At 41.6% G+C, this 21,406-nt stretch overlaps 1 protein-coding gene across 3 annotated transcripts in view; it reads left to right on the top strand.

The window, feature by feature from the left end:
• Positions 1-21,406, top strand: part of LHFPL2 (LHFPL tetraspan subfamily member 2) — a 125,748-nt gene that overhangs the window by 99,174 nt on the left and 5,168 nt on the right. The window contains exons 1-2 of one of the 3 annotated variants that reach the window (XM_056514729.1): positions 8,029-8,066; positions 8,263-9,043. In XM_056514729.1, coding sequence (XP_056370704.1) covers positions 8,614-9,043 — 430 coding nt within the window. In that variant the 5' untranslated portion in view covers positions 8,029-8,066; positions 8,263-8,613. Of the gene's footprint in view, positions 1-8,028; positions 8,067-8,088; positions 9,044-21,406 lie in introns of those variants that run through there. The other 2 variants (XM_056514730.1, XM_056514727.1) reach the window with 2 other exon arrangements.

Raw genomic sequence — 21,406 nt, 5'->3', positions numbered from 1 at the left:
ATTCCTGTAATTATTGATGAATGAAATATGCAGTATTGAAAATATCTCGTTTCAATTCTTCTCTTTGGCCACAGTCAAGAGGTTAAACATTAATAACAACTATAGCTCGCATTTAGTTGATGTGCACAGAGATATGCCAGTGTCTCAGTACTTTGCCTTTTCCTGTATAAAAGGTTTTAGTGCAATCTTTTCAAGTCTGCTGTTATATGTGGTGCCCAGATACTTCAGACATCCTTGTCAGTACAGAAGTGTGGTAGCTCTGATCCATCACAGCCCTTTTCACTTACTTGAACCACTACTGGTTCTTCTCAGTTCAAGTACAATGAAAAGTCACATTAAAGGTGTTTCTGTAAGGTAATACATTTTGTGCATTACTATGCTGACCTGCTTGTCTGTGTTGATTGTTTTTGAAGAATATTTCACTTTCGGCTTGAATTAAGAGGAACAAGAATGATTACATTGGTTTTGTGACAAGATAGGTTCTCCACCTCATCAGTCACTGCAATCGTGGCAGGTAGTTTGCTTGACCTGTGTGTCTTGACTCCAAAGTGAAAAGATCCTGCTGTGCCAAAAATGTGTCCTTTCTTTACTGTGGGAGTGTTACACGTCATGCACCTGGGGAGCAGTCGATACCTGAGAGGTGTCCTTCCGGCTGGCAGCAATCTGGAAGGACTGACGTAGAAGGTTGTTTGCTGTGAGTAACAGTGCAAACACCTCTGGGTCCTTCCTTCTTGCAAAGGTCAGTCCTTGTGTCTACAGCCTTAGATCTCGTCTCAGCAGAAGAATGACCCACCCCAACTGTTCAGGCAGGCTGGAGAGTCATAACCTGTGTGACTGCTCTGCTAACAGAGCTACAAATGTGAAAGGAGATACTGCAGCGGTTTCCTTTGGGGAATTAACTGAAGTGGTGTTTGCTTCATTCAAGGAACCAAGGCTGTTTGCAGGGCTAACTGCTTTGTCTAAGGGCAACTGAGGAGCCCATGAATATGGTATTCTATGTTTGCCTCACTTCAATAGGCACATCCCAAAGGTGCCTTTCTCTTAAGCTTGTTTGTGAAAAACAGCTTCTTTTCCTGCCAGTGTGAAAGACTGTTCCTTCCCGAACAATCCTCACATCTTTGATCTACTGTGTTTGTGAGGCTTTTCCTGAGCTAGTACTGTCTTTTTAGTAAGCCATTCCCTGGAGTTTGCTGAGAAGTGTCACAACTGAGTCATTCTTTCCTTTCCTGCTTGTTTTTCTGGCTACTCTCATATTAAACAATAACCAGTGTATTAGTATAATAAATATCTTAGTACAATATTAATAAATTATTAAGAGTAGTTCCAAATCTGTCACAATGAACTCATGGGAGTGAGTTGTTTTTTACAATAAGCACAGATTCCATGTGGTTTTGGTCTGATGCTGTAGTTTATGCACACATTATTAACTATTTAAATAGTCCAGCTTCCTTTTAAAGTAAAAATCCTAAGTGTAAAAATAACAAGGATTTGCTACTACCAAATAATAGTAGTTCCTTCCCTTTGACTTCCTATTTTTCTCCTAACATCCCTTTTTTTTCTGGTAAGAAGTAATTACAACACAATGAATGTTTGAGTCTGCTTGCATATATGATAATGTAGGTAATCAGTGAAAGGGGGCCTCAAATGAGACTTTGGAAGATTGAGACTTCAGTGACCTGCTGAGGAATCAAACTAGGAAAGTAAAGTCGTGATTCTACTCCCAGTTGGTAAATTCCTGAGCAGTTAGACTATCAGTAATTGTAGCCAAGATTGCTCCCTTAGTGATGATTTTTGATGTGATGTGTAATTTTCTCCTGAGAAGCAACAATAGAAATACCACACATTAGCTTTTCTTAACATTGTAGGTTTAATAAATTTTGGAATTACAAAAGATCCCGAGTAAATTTTCAAAACACAACATAATAGCTGCAGATTTAAGGAATTTTGTAAGTCAATAAATATGGAACAATGGAACAAATCTCCAGCTTGAGAGTTTATGCTTCAGAGGCAATGCTGGAAATGTGAGTTAGTTTGATCTCCTCTTAGTGGGGGGGCAATAAGCAAAGTTTTGTCTGGATGAGGGAAGAGTGAAATGAATTCTGTGCTTAAACCTCCCCTGCAGTTGGTCTGAAAATTTGGAACTTTCATTCTTGTAGTGATTTTTCAGTGATGTATTGGTCCCATTAAAGTCAGTGGGAGTTTTGCCATGGCTTTTGATGAGGTCAGAAAAAGAATAGTGCATTTCAACTGCTTTTTTTTTTTTAAAGTTGGAAAGAAGCTTTATATTTGTTTCTTTTACAGTGATGTATTCTAGAAACAAATCCACCTGTAATTAAATGGCATATTACATAGCATTTGCAAGATGGAATGGAATAAACATCATGTCCTGCTTCAGGAGATCAACAGTCACTGTCATAATTATTTTCTTTTGTTTTATACAGTTATTTTTCACTTGGTGTACATAATATTTGGGCACATGAAGGATAGCTCTAATTTAAATTTTACATCTACGTGCCTTTGGTAGAAAGAGGCTGAAGTAAACAGGGTAATTCAAAGGAAAGACAAGGAAATAGGGTTTTGATTAGGATACTTCAGTGAGTTTTAACTCACTTTGAAAAATATTTTCATTTTCCATTTCATATCTTACATTGTGCCAGCAGGAACAAGACATGATGCATCATAAGTCTACATTCTTTCCATTACCAGTGAAATTAATCTGTTTAGTCTGATGTGTTTTCAACCACCTGTCACAATAATGCACTCATTAATATGCCTGCAGGTTTATAATGGTTAAATATTCATAAGATGTGCAAATAGTCACTCTCTTTAATTTACAAGTGAAGACTAATCAAAACTTTGCTCTTTGTTTGTCAAGTAAAAAACTCTATTCTGGAATGTTCTTTAGGTTGGCAATAATTTGATGAAACTTCATAGGTGAGTGGAGAATCCTTTGCTTATTCTCAGCTATTTATCTGAAACTATGCAACCACTTCAACTTTAAAGCACCTTCTCCATTTTATTATCTGACACTGAATATTTTTTATCACTTTGAAATGTGTTACATTTAGAAAACAAAACAAAGTCACAAACAAAAAAAATCAAAAAAACCCAAAGTGTCGTTCCCTCTTCTTGATCCAGGTGCTTCCTGTGGTGAGCATGCAGTGCTTATCAGAAACCAGTGCTAGCAGAGCACCTTGTGGTCTGTAGAGAGCCTACATCAAATCATTTGGGACAACTGGTCTTTCCTGAAATACTAATTCTTGTCGCTGTTCTCTTGTGACAAGGGAGTGTGATGAATGTACTTCTTACATTTGCAAGTCACCTCTAAGTGTGTGGGGTAGAAATGCAGAGGTGCACCTTTCTATCTCCTGACAAATCCTGCTAGGTGTCTGCTCTGCTGCTTTGAAGACTGCAGGGAGGCTGGCAGAAACCTGCCATTCCCTTCTGAGCAGCAGTTCCTGTAAGAATGCTGAGAGGATCGGGTGGGAGGAGAAGTTTATTTACCAACGTTTATCACTTACGCATAAAATGAACAATCTCTAGTGCTCATACCACATTGTCTTAAGTGAAGTCCCTCTTACCTCAGTGGTTTGATGGCTGTCTCACTCTGCCAGGCAGGGTGAGCTCACAATTAAATAGTTTGCTTGTTCAATAACACCTAAGGATGGAACCTTTTTGAAGTGGGAGCTCATGTCAACCTGGGTGGGGGTGAGCTTGAGGAAATTGATTCGTAGTGTCTGAGCCTCTTTCTGTTTGTTTTAAGTAGTGAGTCAGCATCAACACAAATAGGAGCCACTTCCACGCTCATAGTTCAGAGCATATTCGGAGAGTTTATAACTGCTAATGAACAACATTCCAGAGAAAGCAAAACCCGGGCTTCCAAGATTTGCACATTTTGGGTTATGAGATGCTCAAGCTTGTGTATGGTAAACAAGATTTAGAAACTCATCCATATAGTTGTACTTTGGACCCCAACAAACTTTAGAAGAAAATGTCTAATTGTGCTTGGATTTATTTTATAAACCAGGGTGGCTTCAGCAGTCTGTGTGGCCTTCCATTCAACTGTTTGCTTAAGCCAAGCCAAAAGCCACTTATCTAAAGATGATTTATTCTCACTCTTGAGCTGACAGAACCGGGCTGGAAAGGGTGAAAGCTGAATCGTAGTCTAAGCCTCTGACTTCAGTCAGATCATAAGGTGAGCATGAAGGACTGTCCATAACATTATTCTGTAAGGTACTTGTCGTTTTCCTGTACACTGCTTGTCGGACACCTTTTTAAAATAAACAGCCATGCCATGTGATTGACTGAGATTTGAACTTTGCAGCTGTTCCTATTTGCCTGGTATGCCTAAGCAAAACTCTGCAGCTCAACATCTTCAAAATCAAAACCTTAATGCTATAGTTTGGGTGAGCTTCCCACTTTCTGTTTTTGTCAGTGTAAGTAAAATGGAGGCAATTTTGTTTCTTTACCTAGTTCAGAAAAATAGATGTTGTTTATATACTTCAAACAAAAGCATATTGTATAGTATAAAGGAACAGTTGAATAAGCCTATCTAAAGATGTGAAAGTATGACTGGAGGCAGTGTATCTGGTTGTAAAAATTGAATCTGAAGAGAAAGAAAGTTTTAGCAAGGTTTTAAGTTGGCTTGATTGTTATATTAAAACAACCAAAATAATTTTGCATTTGAGAACTGTTATTCTATTTGGATGCTTTGAGGATCTGATGTTCTTGCTGACATCTTTTCACTGTGTTAGACTTCACTTAATGCAGAGCATGACTATGAGCATGATTCTGGTAGCCAAGCTGAAGGTTTAGATTTGACCCATCCAGGAGCTGTGCTGTCCAGACAAGGAATGTGGGTTATATGGTGGGTCAGAACAGCACTGCCAAGACCCTTGTGCTGCTATGGTGTGTGGCTCAAGTGGACAGTGCTGTACAGGGCTGTTTCCCAGCATGGATAGCCTCCTTCCACACCAGTGTGATCAAATGCAGTAGTAAAAATAGGGGGAGGCCCAAATGACTATGGGGTGAGGCTACTTCCTGTAATCTGCTTCTTCAGCAAGAATTACTTTGAATGAGTTAATACCGAAAGGGTTAAAGAGCCATTGTGTGTTTTGAATTTGAGTTGTCAAAGCAAATATTTTGACAGTCGGTCAGAAGTGGAGGCTGAGTGGCGTGCTGTGAAGAACATACGGTTCTGTCATGGAAAAAACTTGTTGAGAGATGGGAAACTGAGAGGAAGAATAAACAGCTAGTTTTCAGCCTTGCAAGGGCCTGGTTTGAGTTTCTGCTGAGCAAAAATGGAGGGGAAAAAAAGGAGGGGTGAGCAGAGTGGAGCTTCAGGAAGCACAGTTATTTAGCACAGCCTGTAGCTGGAGAGGCTTCCATGTATAGCACAAACATATTGTTGGAGCCACATGAGAGATGGTTAAGTTCACTGGGAAACCCAGAGGGGGTAGGAGGTTGTTGGAAGGAGAAGGGGAAAGAGGTTATTGGGAGGAAAAGGTGAACTACGTAAATGTGACTGAGTTGGAACTTGTCTTCAGTACTTCATCTGCAATCTTTCCTTACTAAGTCTCAGAAAGAAATGCCTCTGCCCCTCCTCTGTGCTTGCCATCCTGCTTTGTATGTTTTTGTCTGTCTGACAAAAAGGACTTGCAGATGAGTGGTGCTCTCCTTTCAGCTTGTCTCTAGTGCTAGAAAAGCTTATGCATCCGTTTGCCCATGGATAAGGGTACATTGCTATGTGTATTGGCTCTTGGTATGTTTTGCACCAGAATAAAGAACTCATTACTAGGAAAAGCCAAATTGTATAGGTTTTATTCAAAACAAAAACATTTTCAATTGCAGTTCTCAATGACATCTACTAGTTCACATTTAGATGCTGCAAAGTTTCCCTTTGTTGCACAGCAGAGAAGTGAACACCTGAGATTTGACATGATCTCCATGTCAGCTTTAGACAGGCTGTTTTGTTCATGCAGTGACTTTTCTGGAGATACTGTCTTAAAATTTTACTGCAATTTATTGTTCTTACGTTTCAATTGGCGAAGAACCCCATGATTTGGTTTTTTCTTCTAGTATAGCATCCCATATTTGTTATCAGTGACATATTTTTATGGCTGCCAGTGTGCATCTAACATTTCCACCTACCTAAGTAAATATGAACTTTGTTTTCATCTGTGTTCAATAAATGGTGTTTTATATCCAGCAGTACAGAGTCAACAGTAACAGCCATTATGGGTGTTAAGCTCTTATGTCCTTTCCACATTACTGAAAATACTGGAATTACAAAGATGAGGAGTTCATATAGGTGCAGTTTTTGCAGAAAAATACAGATTTTAGAGCTTTTTTGGAGCATCTTTTAAAAAAATAATGGCATTTTTCATTAAATTCTCTTTAGTCATGGAGATGACATCAGAAGAATATAAGTTTGTAGTGAACATTTCCTACATTCCAATCGTTATTTAAAGTGGAAATACTGAACAAATGAACTTTCTTTGGCAGGCTGACACTTCAGCTTTCTGTTATTACAAAGGGTGTATTCAAGTTATTAGTATGTCAGGTTGCTTGAAAACTTAATGCTCTCCCCCCGCCAAAATGGAAAATTAACAGAACTGTTTTCTCACTATGTCTGAAAGCCCTTTTTAAAGGCAATGACAAAACACTGAACTACAGTAAACAAATTCTGTTGTTGGCACATCAGTTTTAAGCCTCTTATATCGAAGGAATCTGTAGATCTAGATAATTCACTACAACTAGTATGGGGGTAGTAGAAATTGCGGATGAAATCTTGCACTTTATTCTCTGTGTCTGATATAGGAGGTAGTTGAAATTTCTGGATGAAGTTTTGAATGTATGAAGTTGCGAGTGTATGTTTCGTTTTGCATTCAGTGGGACTAATATTCAATCACTTGACTCAGAACTCCTAAGAAATTAAATACCAACACCATGACAAACCTAAAAAAAATGTTGGGGATGGCTGTTTTTCTGGCATCTGATGACTGCAGCAGCACAGCAAGGAGGTCCAGATCTGATTCTTTTCTCCTGCCTCCAGTTCAATGCCAGTCTTTGGGGTTTAGTGAGGAAAACTTGGGAGTGCTACATTCTCATCATGGAGGGGGTAACATGAGGGCATTTCCTGCTCCCACCCTTGCTTTCAGGCAAAACTGTTTCAGTACAAGAGCAGAGGCGTGTGCGATGACCTGTTTGTTATTTTGAGGCTGATATTTGGATAGGAGTTGGAAGTATAGTGATCTTTGCCTCTTGTGCTAAGATAAGTGTAACTCTGGGAATGTCATCAGCCACTGTTGGAAGGCAGTATAATGGCTTGGGGAAAGCCCTGGGGAGTATTTTGCTTCAGTCGCAGCATACGCTGGGCTGTGGAGGAGGGGAATTGAGGGGAGTTAGGAAGCTCAAGGCTGACTGGCAGCTCCTCTGACAGGGGCTTTTGGCCCCTTGGCAGTGACTGGGGTGCTTATCCACAGATTCCTGTTTACAATGGCGTAAGTCACTAAAGGCTGCCAATGCTGGCAGCAGTTCAAGATGAGGTGTGTGACATACCTGCAGGCAGATTGTTTTCCTGAAACACTGGTACAAACCTCGATCCCAAACTCGGGGAGGCACCACTCCTTGCAAAATCGAGGCTTCAAAGGGATCACCACATCACAGGGTGAGCCGTCTGCAGCTGTAGTCTTGTTCACCTCCTCTTGAGGCGGGGTTGAACTGCAGTCAGCAGAAACCCAGAAGGTCGGAACAAGGTTCCTTCATGTCCTTCATTGCCCCTTGCACCTGGGTGCCCATGGCATGTGGAGCTGTGTTCAGCCTTTGTCCCGACGGCAGGCTGTGCTGCCTCCCCAGAGTGAAGGCGGGAGCTGCACATCTGTGAAACTGCTCAAACGTGTCCAAGCATTTTGCTGGGTGACTGCCAGCACCCTTGGTAGTTTGGACCAGAAGAAGATGATGGGGGTGTGGTGGTAGGAGTGGGTGGGACTGATGGGTGTTACTGAGACCTTTGCTTGCAAAGTGTTTGACAAACACCCACCATGGGATAGGGCACAGCAGATACTGTAAGTATTGCCAGCAGTGGGGGAAAGATTAATTACTCTCCTGCAACAAATCAGGGAGGTTTTACAGCAGGCTCTGTTTGACCAGCCCTTGTTAGAGCTTTGTGTTGTTGATGTGAATCTGTGCCAGATCTTGGTTTGTTGTGGGGGTGGAAGTGACTTTTTTCTCGCTGCTGATGTGTTTTCTCTTTTCTTGTAGGTGTGTGATGTCAAACAGTGGGCAGTCCTTGTAGCCCCCCCCATCAGCCTGCAGAGTCATGTGCCAGTATGAATATTAAGAAAGAAAACCATACTTCAGAGCTCAGCATCCCGGAAAGAAAAAAGGAAGAACTAAACAGAGAGAGCAAATGATTGCACTCCTTTCAAAACTTGAGGCTGTTCACTTTTTCTCCTGAAGCTTCATCTTGGCCTTTGTGAGAAAGCTGAGAAAGTAGGCAGAACAGCCACAGTGATTTTCTTAGCGTACTTTTTTCCTTTTCTAATATAATTTTTTCTCCCTTGTGTCTGGATTTTAAGCGTGCTGCACTGATCACAAGCACTGGAGATCAATATGTGTCATGTCATTGTAACGTGTCGGTCGATGCTATGGACTCTCCTGAGTATCGTGGTGGCTTTTGCAGAGCTCATTGCCTTCATGAGCGCAGACTGGCTGATTGGCAAAGCCAAGCCTTCAAGCTCCGAGGAGGTGGACAACAGAACGGGGGGATCGCAGGAGCCCTACCGTCCAACGCTGGGCATCTACGGGCGCTGCACCAGGATCTCCCACATGCAGTTCTCCAGGCGAGACACGCTTTGTGGTCCTTACGCTGAAAACTTCAGTGAGATTGCCAGTGGGTTCTGGCAGGCAACCGCGATTTTCCTCGCCATGGGAATCATGATTCTCTGCACCGTGGCTTTTGTGTCTGTCTTTACTATGTGCGTGCAGAGCATTATGAAGAAGAGCATTTTTAATGTCTGTGGGCTGCTACAAGGGATTGCAGGTATGTTCACTTTGAGAGCAACTAAACATTTAATTTTGGGGTAATTCAGATGAAGAAACATAGCAATTCTGGCCTGCCTGCATTAGGCAGACCCAAAGTGATTCTATATGCTGGTGTTTATTCAAACATAACTGAAATTTATAGCTACACAGCATGTAACACATTGACATTGGCAGCAGAATTGCAGCCTGATGTGTGCCAGAATGAACTGACCAGCGCTGCTTTTGTTTGCTGTTCGTTTTTTTTTCCTCTGTTTGAATTTCTTTCAGTTACAAAAACTTTTCTCCTTTACTACCAGCAGAGAACAAAGTTAATACTCATATTGAGGCAGTCTATCTCCCTCTCACTACTTTAGTAATTTTTCCACAGACCAGAGGCAGGTCCCTCAGTGTCTCAAAGGCTTCATGATTGTGGTGAGAGTAAATACCACCCCAGGGCTAAGAAATGGTTGTAGTTGCACACCCAGTTCCTCCAACATTTCATGCTAAGCAGTCTTCTTCAAAGCTGTGAGCTTGACAAGTGATATCTTGAGATAAACCTTTCCTTTAGCCAGCTCATTGTTCAGCTGCAGTTACACAGCCCAGTGAGCTTGTCTTTCCACTGTCCCAGGATCAGCTGTGCTTTGCCTGAAAAGATGAATTTGTTCTAGAGATTTGGTGTTTCTGCTGAAACCCAAAGATTTTACAGAGATTAAAGGACTGTTAGTAAACCAACCCTGGACAGCCTTAGTTAGAGAAGTATTCATTTTTCTGTACTTGCCACTGAGCCATGAAGAAAACCTGTCTCATATCCTGGTTTTCATCTTTTGTGCTCTGTGTGTGTGTGGTCATCTGGAGGAGGAGAGTGGTCTTCTGCCCTGCTTCTGGCAGCCCTCAGAGACCTGTGAGGAGGGAGGGAATGAGCAGGGCCACCTCCTCTTTTGTCTCGGTGGGGCTCTTAAGCAGATGTTTTCAATTCACGAAATTATTTAATCACAACAAAAATTAGGTTTTAACTTGTTTTGCTCAAAATGTGAATCCAGCTTTCCCCCTTCTCACCTCCACTGAGGTGGCCAAACATGTCTGTGATGGTTATACCTGAACAGGGGATGTAATGATAGATATTCAGACCTTTAGCTGAAGCTGAATGGTTTCATTTGCTTACTTGAGACCTGATGTAGTCTTACTCTAAACACACATGGGGAAGTAGGTGCACACTGACTTACTGTCTGCTGCAACCCTCCAGAGCCAGTGTTACATAGCTGATGCTGGCTCCTGAAGCACTACCACAGTGGCTCTCGCTGTTGGCTACTTCATTCATCCTCAGTATAGCAGTGAAACATGTATTTCATGTAAGGTTTGTGCTTCTAGAGCAGAATTATATTCCTAGACTGGCTAAAGATGCGTCTGTACGTATGATGAACATATGGTGGCATACAATTAGCTTATCAGGTCCTTTAGATGAGCATGACAGGTTTTGCTGTAGTCACTCCTGGTGTACAGAATTTGCTAGAAGCACTGTGACAAGGAAGCAGCTTGCCAATGCAAATTAAGCCAGGGATAGTTGTTAGTTTCTTGCCTTCTTACTCTGTATTTCAGAAATAATCCATTACTATTTTTTCCAGGAGATACAATTATTGCTTGTTTCCTTTTGGAGGGGTATTTGTATGGGAGAGATTGCTTAGCAGCATAAACAGATCTTTAGCATGTCAGATTTGAGTCTTTTGAAAAGATAACTTTACTTACAACTCAGATACCATCTCAAAATACCTAGTCTGTCACCTAGGATTAGCAGGTAGAAGGTACTTGTGTCTTAGAATAGCGTTCTGGAGATCATGCATTTCTGAGAAAATGCCTGCTAAGACAGTTTTATGTTTTATTATCTGTCCAGCTGTACCCATAATAGGACTTGCAGCCTAAAACATTGAACAGTGCAGTTGACAAAGCATTTCTTACATGGTAGGGCATAGATCAGTTCTTCTTGAGCTGTACTGAGCATTGAAGCACTTCCCTTCTTACTATTCAGATAAATGACACAGCATGAAACTAGGTAAGAGAAAGGTCACCCTACTGAAACATGGTTATGGGAAGTAGTATTTACAACCAGGCATCTTATGGCTCACAGCTCGTTTTCTCAAGATTAGTTTTATTGGGTCCACTGTTACTTTTGTGCCAGTAATGTTACAGCATCTGCTTATTTAGTTGCAGTTATTTTCCTTATGACTAATGGTGGCTGCTAATTTAAAATTTCTCAGTTCCTGAGTTTTGAAAAATGCTTAAGTGGGTTACTTAAGAGGGACAGTTGTCAGCATGGCAAATTCAAACAGGGATTATAATAGATAAACTAATGCCCTGACCAGAGAACAAGATATAACCCTGCCTTAATCATTTTAAGCAGTACATCATTCTTTCTAATGTGTACTATTATGTTTTAATAAGCATAAAAGAAGAATTCACAAAATAATTTTGTTAATCAGCCTATATCAGTACCATATTTGTAAGTATGTCAAACATGTCCTTTTCAAACATGGGATGCACACATGGTAGAGTCATCTACAGGAGCTCAGGATCTTGCAGACTTAATCTCATTTAAAATCTCTATATCTTTTCAGTAGAGATTTAATATAATTTAAAACATACAACAACCTAATTTATTCCTGGAATTCATCATGACAAAACAATAACAGACACCGGATATATCTTTACAGTCTAGAAAGACTGGTTGAGGATGATGCCTACGGTGAAATTATAGAACAGAAAGCAACATCTCTTCTGTTATGGCCCTCGGAAAAATGTGTAAATTGTCGTTTAGTTCAAGAGGAGGAAGCATACACATATCTGGACCATAGGGATTTTTTCATTATTATTTTTGTGGCAGAAAATGAGAAATACAAAGCCATAAAGGAAGAAAATATGGCTCTTGTTTAAACTCCTGTAGTTCCAAGAACTTCTATCACTTTACTTTCAGACTTCAGAGCTTTTCATTCTGCAGCTGTAGAAACAGTAATCAATAGCCCTGTTTTGGAGATGTTTGAGGATTGTTTCATCTGGATAAGTACCTTTTCTCTACATTAGAGAGGGCAGAGAATGGAGATATGTAATTGAATAGAAGAAGACCAGGCAGACTTTCATATGTATGTCTTTTTAGGGAAAGTATTCTGCTTTAAATCTGTGAATCACTTGAAATGCAGAGGCTGGAAGAGGAAGGATGTTATTACATGCTAACTGACAGGAATTAATTAAAAGTAAATTTTCACAGTAATCTTGTAGGTATAGGAAGTAAATAATTGGTGATCCCATACTGACATACCTTGGTATGTCTATAGTGTAGTTGCATATGTTTTTACAAGTCTTATTTGGGCTTGTGTACTTCACTTTGTTGCTAAGTAATATAATAGAAACATAAACTAGCCTCAAAGGAGGGTGGGAAGAGCTTAGGACAGAGCCTAAACCAAGTTTGGCTTTCATCTCTGATAGTTTCCTTTATGAAGTTCATAATCAGCAACTTGGCTTCCTTTTTTGGCCTCTGTCATGGCTGGGAAGACACAACCCCTTCTCCACAGCCAGTGTCTGCCTGACTTGCAGCTGAGCCACAATGCACCAGCAATCCCCTGACTGCACACCAGGGGGAGGAAGCTAAATTAGCTGCAAGAGTATTATATCTACCACAGAACTTGAGCAAGCCCCTGTGGTTTTTTGTGGGGAACTCTACATCATCTGCCTGCAAAGTCTTTGGGGAAATGGAGCTGACAAGTCGGGAAGGCTAATGGGTTTGGGAGCTCAGTTTCTTTTGTTGCTGTTTTGCTGTGCTGGAGCAGGGCTGCCTTGCCCGTAACATTTACCAAAAGAGGATAACAATAGTTCCTCTTCTCTAAAATCTTTCCGGGTGCTGATGGATTCATCTGGGAGGCCTGTTGTGGGTCACCCTTTCTCATCTCTTCCTCTATTCACAGTCCACTGTTTCCTAGCTCTAATGGGGCTTGACAGAACCATGCATGAAAAAAGCATGTGAAAATTGGGTTGCATGAGTCAGAAGACCAGCTGTGTCTCAGCACACCAAGGAGTGTCTTTGGTTTGTTCAGGTGAATGCATGGCTGCATTTTGCTGTCGTGTGGCGTAGCTGGCTGTGCCACTGGCAGTTGGATGTTTAACAGGTAGATCAGGTCCAGTCAGCCAAAGCAGAGGTTTGTGTTTTCAGTGGCTGGCTAGTTGAAGTCTGTCTGCTTGGGCCCAGATGCTACAGCTTTGGGCCTCTCTCTGTCACCCCAGCAGTTTCTCCTCCAGCATTGCTGGGGAATGACTCCGCTTCTTCTTTTCCAAGGTCTGAGAGGCTTGTTTTTGCCCCCAGCAGTTGCCCTGCTCAGTCCCAAGCAATGATAGCTTTTCCACAGTACTTTCTCTTCTCCGGTATCTCAAGAGCTCTTCTGCATTCTTCCTTCTGACTTTTCATGATTTCTCTCTATGACTGTCCATGTCTTCTCCTTTTCCCTTCTTGGTATATTGGAGGGTTTCCTCCATTAGGAGCTGCTGCAGTACCTTGGCAATAATTCAGTTCCAGGAGTACATCTTTACCCTCAAATGCAAGGGAACTTCTCTGCAGCTTTCTAATATGTAGAGGTGAAATTCTGTTTCAAACCAGCTGTGTGTGTAGCAGTTTGTCTTTGCTGCTGAAACAGTTTGTTTTACATCTCTTGAGCTGAGAAATGGTTCAGGCTGTTATACTGACTTGGCATAGTTTTCATTTTGGGAGGCTGGGTGATTAGGAAGATGGCCTGAGCAGAGTGTGATAGGAACCATCTGAAGGGGTTGAAGATCTGGAGCTGCTTGTGGGAGTGGGTGAAGTAGGATCCAGCCACTCAGGGTGGGCTCATGGTGTGTGCAGCCGTGCGACTGCAGACTCCTGGCTGCTGGAAGTTAAGGAGGCCGGTGGGAGTTGCAGAGGAGGAAGCTGGGGAGGAAGTGGGAGGTCAGCCAGGCCTTTCATCATAGAGGGGAGAAAAAGCAGGAGAAACGAGCTGTGGTAGAAGAGGCATGAGGGTTGTAGAGCTCTTTCATATTCAGACCATAATAGAAAATGTTATGTAGTTGCAGTGTAGTTTAGGATATTTGTTTATAGGTGGCATCATGCTGTACAAAGCCATTATTTTGTCTGATAAAGAGACAAACTGGTGGATAAGGAAGAATGCACCTCGTGAGCTGACATTGCCCGATGGCAACAGAAGCTCTTGCACAGCCAGGGAGCCCAAGCAGTAGGAGAGCAGAGCTGGAGTGGTTTTGCCCTTGAAGACAAGGAAGCTTCTTGTTTGTCTTTCTAAAACGCAGAGCATGCATTTTTCAAAAAGCACATTTCCTCTTTGGATTCAGCTCAGAGTTTTTCTTTTCTGATGCCAGAATTCTGAATTCTTGGGGTGGGAAGAAAGAAAAAAAGGAGGGGAGAGGGATTTCTCATGGAAATCCTGTCAGTCTGAACTGCTTTTGCTGTCTGCGGTGTAGTGCTTCCTGTAACCTATATGGCCCAATGCCAGCGTGACATCTAGTACACACTTGGCTGCTGAAAGTTCAAGCAAAGGGGACTGCTGTCTTGGAATATGCCAGGGAAGGAAAACTGAGCTCAAGTGCTAAATTGGTGTTGAGGCTGAGGGAGACCATTAGTAACTTCAAAAAATAAAATTAAGATTTCAGTGTTTGTTAGATTTGGTGGTCGACTTATCTCCTGCACTATCAAGGTGGGCACTTGGAAACTAGCAGACACACAGCAGACCAAAACAAATAGAAAAATAAACAAAAATTTCGGGTTTTCAGTGATCAAGTTTGGCAGTTGATTATCTTGGTGAGCATAAATCTCTTCCAACAAACAGCACTGAGTATGAGAGAGACTCCCATGCTAGCTGCTGAGAAACATTTTACTGTGGCACATGTGCACACTGAGGTGTCTTACCAAGTCTCTTATTCTACCAGCATAAGTGAAATGCTGAGCACTTCTTTACACCCCTGCCCTGGTGATGTGGGAAAGAGTGGTGGTGACCCCAAGAGGCCATGGGAATATCAGGAGGGCACAAGGGCTCTGTTTCTGTCAGATTTTTGGTTCTAGGCCTCAGAGCCAAGACAGATGCTCCTATTTGTATATAGAATGCAAACACAAGGAAAATATTTAAACTTAGCATATGCTGTGTTCTCTCAAACACAAGAAAAAAAAACATGAAAGGAGCTCTTTCAAGAAAGGGGACTAACTTTTGCTTAGCTCCTGTCTTTGGTGTTCCTGATGTGGAAGTGAGGAAATAAGTGGATTTGAGCTATGCTTTGTTACCCAGTACAGATGCCCTGCACTCTGCTGCTGCATAGCTCACGAAGCCACAGGAAATTCTCCCCTTCCTGCATCATTTGCCTTTTCCTTCAGGCTGAGTCCTAGTTCCTCTGCAGCTCCTCTCCCTCACCCCCAAACTGAGATTTTGTTTTTACTATGGGATCAGTATTGAGGAAATGTAAGGCCATGAAAAAGGTGACCTTAAGCCCTTTTACCTCTGTTGAAGCTAAAGGAGGTGGTTGTTTTGGCCTCCCTTACTGAGCTATAGTAATTTTTCATTTCCTTTCTGCTAGTCCAGCATGAGCGATCGATGGTTTGGAGGCAGTAGCACTCACTGGTGGAACAGCAGTGGAAAAGGTTATGGTGAATGGTAGGAAATAGACTGGGTCTTTGCCTCTCTTTCATGAACAGAATATTTGACATGGCCTTTCTTTTCCTGATTCAGGAACCTCCTGAGTTTACCACTCACAGCTGAATATCTCATTTAGGAGCATTGACTGAGCCTGTTACTGGCTCATTCTAGATCAAAAACACTTGCCTTATTGGGTTTTAAGGTAAAATGTGGGAGGTGGCTGTGCCTGAGCAATGGCCTGACAAGTGGAGCGTCTTTGTTTCCCTCTGTACTGCTGAAAACTTGTAAATATTTGGCTTTTCCCCTGTAAGTCATTATCTTGACTTAATTTCTGGGTTGACAGCCATTGACATGGGAGCCCCCAGAGTGTGATGACTTTACATGGCTGACACCCAGCAAACAGGCAGCAGTGTCATTTCAGGGCTTGGGACTGATTTTACTTTGAGCCTACACATTTTCTTCCTTCCCAACTAATGGGCACTCTCACCACATAAGTAAAAGTTATTTAAAACTAATGGTGAGTTTACGGTCTCCTCTCTTAAAAACAGCAGTCTGCAGGCTCACACTTCAGGGAAGTCTAAGCAGTAATACAAATATATCAATATAATAAACAACCCCCAAATTCCTCACATTGAGCTAATGAACTGAGTTACTTTGTGACTTTTTTTGGGGGGTAGTAAAACATAATGGTTGAGCATCCCACCAGCAGTCCCCTGCACTGTATTTCTATCTCTGTTTCCAGATTGCAACAGGACTAACGTTATCAGATGTTTTCATAGGTTTGGTTATGAATAAGCATCTGATTTTCATAATACATGGGAAAAGAAACATGAGAGTAGGGACCTCATCCTCTTCCTCAGCTTGGTGAAGGTAGTGGTTTGGGAAATATTTTTTCATCTGCTAAGTGTATGCCCTTACAGAACTCTGAGACAATTTTAAAGGGAAAAAAAATCCATGCAGGTTTTGAGCCATCACATGGTTGTAGTATTGAACTACTAATTCTCCTGCCTCAGCTTAGGGTATCCCAGGTACACTATGTAAACCTATGTATGTGAGCAGTCATCTGCAGAGACTGAAGGTAGGAAGGTGTGCACCTGCCTCGGTGCACTGCCTGCTGGCAACCCTCCCTGCCTCAACAGCCATGTTCCAACTTACCCAAAACACATCTCCTTGTGTTGGCTTGCACCACCTGTGGTGTCCAGGTAGGCTTTTTAAAGCACTGGTCTTCATAGTGCTGTGAATTTTTCTTTTGTTTCTCATGCAGCATTAGCGAGTGCGCCAGAGGCCATTTCTCCAAGGCACTAGGACATGCAAAGTCTCCCTTTCCTTTCTGGACAAAGACCTGCTTGGCTCTGGTCAGATGCTTGCATTGGTGGCTCTGGCAGCCATCCAGGGGGCTGGAGAGCAACTGCACAGGCGGGTCTGGGGCCCCGTGCTGTGGGTGCTGTAAGCAGTGCTCCATTCAGCATCCCATGCTTTTCCTATAGCCAGTGTGGAGTGCTAGAAGCACCGCGTCAGCAGGCCTGTCCCATCTGATGAAAATGGTTACTGAATCACTTTGCAGGCTGAAGGTGTCTGTTGTGCAGCTGCCGAGTAGGAGGCTGTCCCTTCACCTGTCTGTCAGGGGGAAAAGTGATCAAAAGTGCAAGAGTGGTAACATGGCAGCATCCCTGCTGGGTTTGTCAGGAGAAATTTACATATGGGAAAGCCTCCTTGGCTTCAGCTGCACTAGTACAATTGTACAGAAATTCAACACTTTTGAAATGGTTCAGGTAGCATATTGACATGTGTGGAAATGGAGCAATAAAGGCAGGGTGCCTGGCTGGTAAGTGCTGCTGGACTGATTCTCAATCTTCTGTGGTTTTGCAGAAGATGAAAACAATCAGGATCAGTGCCACTAGGGATGCAGCCCACCTGCACTGCACTGCAAAGCTAGTTTCTCCCTGCTTTTATTTTTTTACCCTTTTTCTTTTCCTCTCTTAAAATGTTGCTGCTTAGTTGTGCTGTTCCATAGGAGCCTGTTGCAATGCCGCCTCATTGATCACAGCTGCTTAATTTCCTGTTTCTTCAGCAGTATTTAAAAGCTTTTTTTTACTATTTTGCTAGGAAATGAGTAGATAGTTTCAGGCTTTGCAATGGAAAGTGGCTTTGTTAGTATATGCTCTTGTTTAATATGGCACAACATCAGCTGTGCAGGAGACTGTCAGAGCTAAGTTGCATGCCTTCGTTTGGCTAAACAAGCCTCTGCCCCACCTCCTCTCTCAAGGGTTGCTTCCAGGGAAGAAGAAAGGTTTTCCTAAGATCTAACCCCAGTTCATAATGTGACATAAAAATGCCCACGATGAAAGGCTGGTCTGCTGGTTTTCCACAGTGTTGACCTGGCAGCACTGCTGCAGTATATAAAAACCAGGAGGAGCAATAGCTTGCTGCAGCTGCAGGCCTTTAAAAGGGGAAAAGTTCTTGGTGTACAAATACAAAAAGTCTTCTCCTATAGGAAAAGCATTAATGAACTGTCTTCTGAAATATTTTTTGCACAGTGATGCAGTCTGCTCTATTATTGATGTTCCCAGTATGTTGTATGGTTTTGCTTTGTTGTTTAGGAGAAAGGAGGTTCTTTTACACCATTTAAGTAAAGAATGCCTCACACTTAATAGGCTGTTGTAATCAGGAGATATATAGTAATCTAGTAATCAAAATCTCATGCTCAAAGGCATCTTTTTGAAAGTAAGTAATTAGGGCCTGATATAAAAGGTTATGTGGCCAAATTGCCTTCAGTGAAAAATGTAAAAATATTCTCTGCTCTGCTGATAGAACTTACACTGAAGAGTTACAAGTGAGGTCTCTGGGTAAAAAAGTAATTTGAATAGTTTTCTGTTGTCATTCCTAGGCATCTGGCAACACTGTGTGACATTCTTTCATACCTTTGTTTTGAGGATTCCTAAGAGGAAAGGTAACTGAGAACTGGCAGCAACTAACGAAAAGGAAATTTGGAAAATTTATCGTACTGATTTCAAGAAGTGGGATTTGTGCTGCTTAAAAAGTAGGAACAGCAGTATGTATACAACAAAAGCTGCAGTTTCATCAGTGTATCTGTGCCCAGAGAGGGGGTTAAATCTACAACAGTGCAAGCATGAGTTCTGTGAGCCTATAGAGGAGCACAGTGGAAAACAACTTGTAATGTTTTCAGAGTGAATTTGTTTCTCCCAGCAGAGTGAACAAACAACAATAATTCCACAGGTAGGTTGGCTGTGAATTAAAAATCATTTATTGTACAGCAGCATGAAAAACTGAAAAGATTCATTGTAGAAAACTTGTTCAGACAGAGCATTTAATTTCTATTCTCTGTTCTTTTTCTTGAGTATTTGCTTCTCTTCAAAGACACAGGGATGAACAAAAACTGATTTATTAAGAAGAAAACCTCTAATATTTACTGTCCTCCTGCTACACATGTCTCAAGACAAACTGTCAACAGAAGATAGGTTTTTCCTCCTCATTGCTTTGCATGATCCCAGGAGTAGAGGGGGTGGTTCTTTTTGAGGGGTGTCTGGCTGCAGTAGTTGCACAGTTCAGTGATTTGGTTTGCTGTCTTCTATTTTAGGCAGTGGTTTGCACTATTATTGGGTGGTGGAGCATCATCCTCCTGTTTTGTTCAAGCTGTAGGAGTCATTGAGATGGGCTCTGTGACTGTCTCTTCTGAGATACTGGGTAGCAGGAGGCAAAGCTCCTCTTTAATTGAACACTCCTTTCAGATTGGGAGATTGGGCAGATTGGGAGTCAGGAAGGAGCCCTGCACACTTCAGCCTTTGCTCTGGCTATTGGAGCTTTGAGCTGAATATGTGATGAGGGGTCTGTGCTTCTCCACTTGCTGTTAGCATGAACTAAAGGAGTGCCTTTCTCCTGTGGGTATTTTGAATTGACTTAATGGAATCATCTTTATTTACTTTTCCTGTCAAGCAGGAACCAGTTATTAATGAAATAAGAAAGGGCTAAGGGACTCATGAGACACTTTCTGTCTGCACTGAAGTGGAATAGTAGAAAGGAGGTTTGGTAGTGAAAGTACTAATTTTTTTTTAGCTTTATTATGCTGGTCCAGTATAGGAGTTACAAAGTTAGCTGTCTGAAATCAGATGCATACTGGTTGCATTCAGATCTATAGTCAAGGGTTTCCTCCAGATTTTGTTTTAATCTCTGAGAAAATAGCTGAAGTTTACCAAATTATTGCCTTTTATAGTATTTATTAGATTTATATATCCAGGAATTTTCTGTACTTTTGAAAAAAATTGTCTAAATCAGTAAAGTCCTGGTGACTACATTTCGCAGCAGTGCTGTGCCTTTTGAGAGCCTGAGTTTTGGGTAATGGCTTTTAGCTTGGGGCATACATTCCATGAATCAGTAGCTTTTAGAGCTGCTCAGCACTCTAGTTTTCATAAAAAGCGATGGACATGTTTTGTTGGTCTTTGTGACACTCAGCCATAAGCCAGGTTTGCTGTTAAACACGGGCTGTCTAGGTTTGTGAGTGATGGAGTGCTAAACCTAAAAAACTTCCATGTTGGCAGCAGCTACGCTGGCATATCAGATCCAGCTTCTTTATTCAGTGATAGTGATTTTTACCTACCAAAGGGCTTGTGATGGTTAGAGAGCAGCAACTGGCCCATGCCAATGTGCAGTCAGAAAGATGCATAGTGTGATCATACCGGGTTGTGCAGAACAGGAAACTAGTGATGAATAGAGGAGAAGGAACTGCTGGTGTTTAGTCTGAAATGGCTGCAGGGCTCAGCAGGATGAATGCATGGCTTATCCAAGTCTGTCCAAGATAAAGCAATACTTTATACTTTATGTATTTGGCCAACCAGCCAGGAAACACTGCATAAAATTTGTCATTGGTTCTTAAATGTAAGCAGTGATGAAATCCCTCCACAGAGAACGGATATCACTCACTAATGGATTTTGCCGCCCCAAAGAGTAATGACATTTAGGTCATTCATGCCCATGGTGTTGTGTCATCATTAGAAAAATGCTGGAGGAAGGACTTTGTTTTGTGAAATGTCTGGCATTCACAGACATTAATTTTAGACAGTCGGATGATGGTTTTTGCGTTTCGTGTAAATTAACTGGTTACTAGCTAGGACCCACCTTATCACTATTGGCGAGGAAAATTTCATGCATATGGCTGAATTTCTTTGAAAAAGCAATTAAGGAACCCTAACATACTGCACAAAAGTCTAACTGCTAAGTGTAACTCAATGAAGGAAGATGTAAACAAGTGTTTAAATCTGTTCTTTTTAATCTCTTGGTTACAGGAAAATAAAAAATAGACTGTTTTTAGTGCACAACTTTTAGCCTACTTCTAGAAGGTGACAGCACTTTTAGCAGCTGCTTTCATCAGGATACTAGTTTGAATAAAGAGCTCTAAAGTGCAGGAAAAGTTGATCAAAAATATTTATGGGATCTGGAAGGCTGTATTAATTTTCTGGATAAACTGGTTGTATTTAAACAAAAACTGCTTTTTATAATTTTCCAGTTCTTTTAAGTAAATTTTTAAGGCAAACAGAAAGCAAATTTTGATACTGTGAGGTGTTCTTGTGTTTAGCTCCTTCCTGCATTCTGTGTAGGAGGGAGATATGTGTTTAATTCATTGTGATATTTTTGATGCCCATAAAAAAGCACTGTAGCCACTAGGGTGTTAGATATTTTGATTAAATCTCCTTTCTTTGTGCAAAGACACATAT

This window comes from Oenanthe melanoleuca, chromosome Z (genome assembly GCF_029582105.1).
Source record: "Oenanthe melanoleuca isolate GR-GAL-2019-014 chromosome Z, OMel1.0, whole genome shotgun sequence".
Lineage (NCBI taxonomy): Eukaryota > Metazoa > Chordata > Aves > Passeriformes > Muscicapidae > Oenanthe > Oenanthe melanoleuca.
Note: the sequence above shows the minus strand (reverse complement) of the source record. Positions and strands in the feature narration are given on the sequence as shown.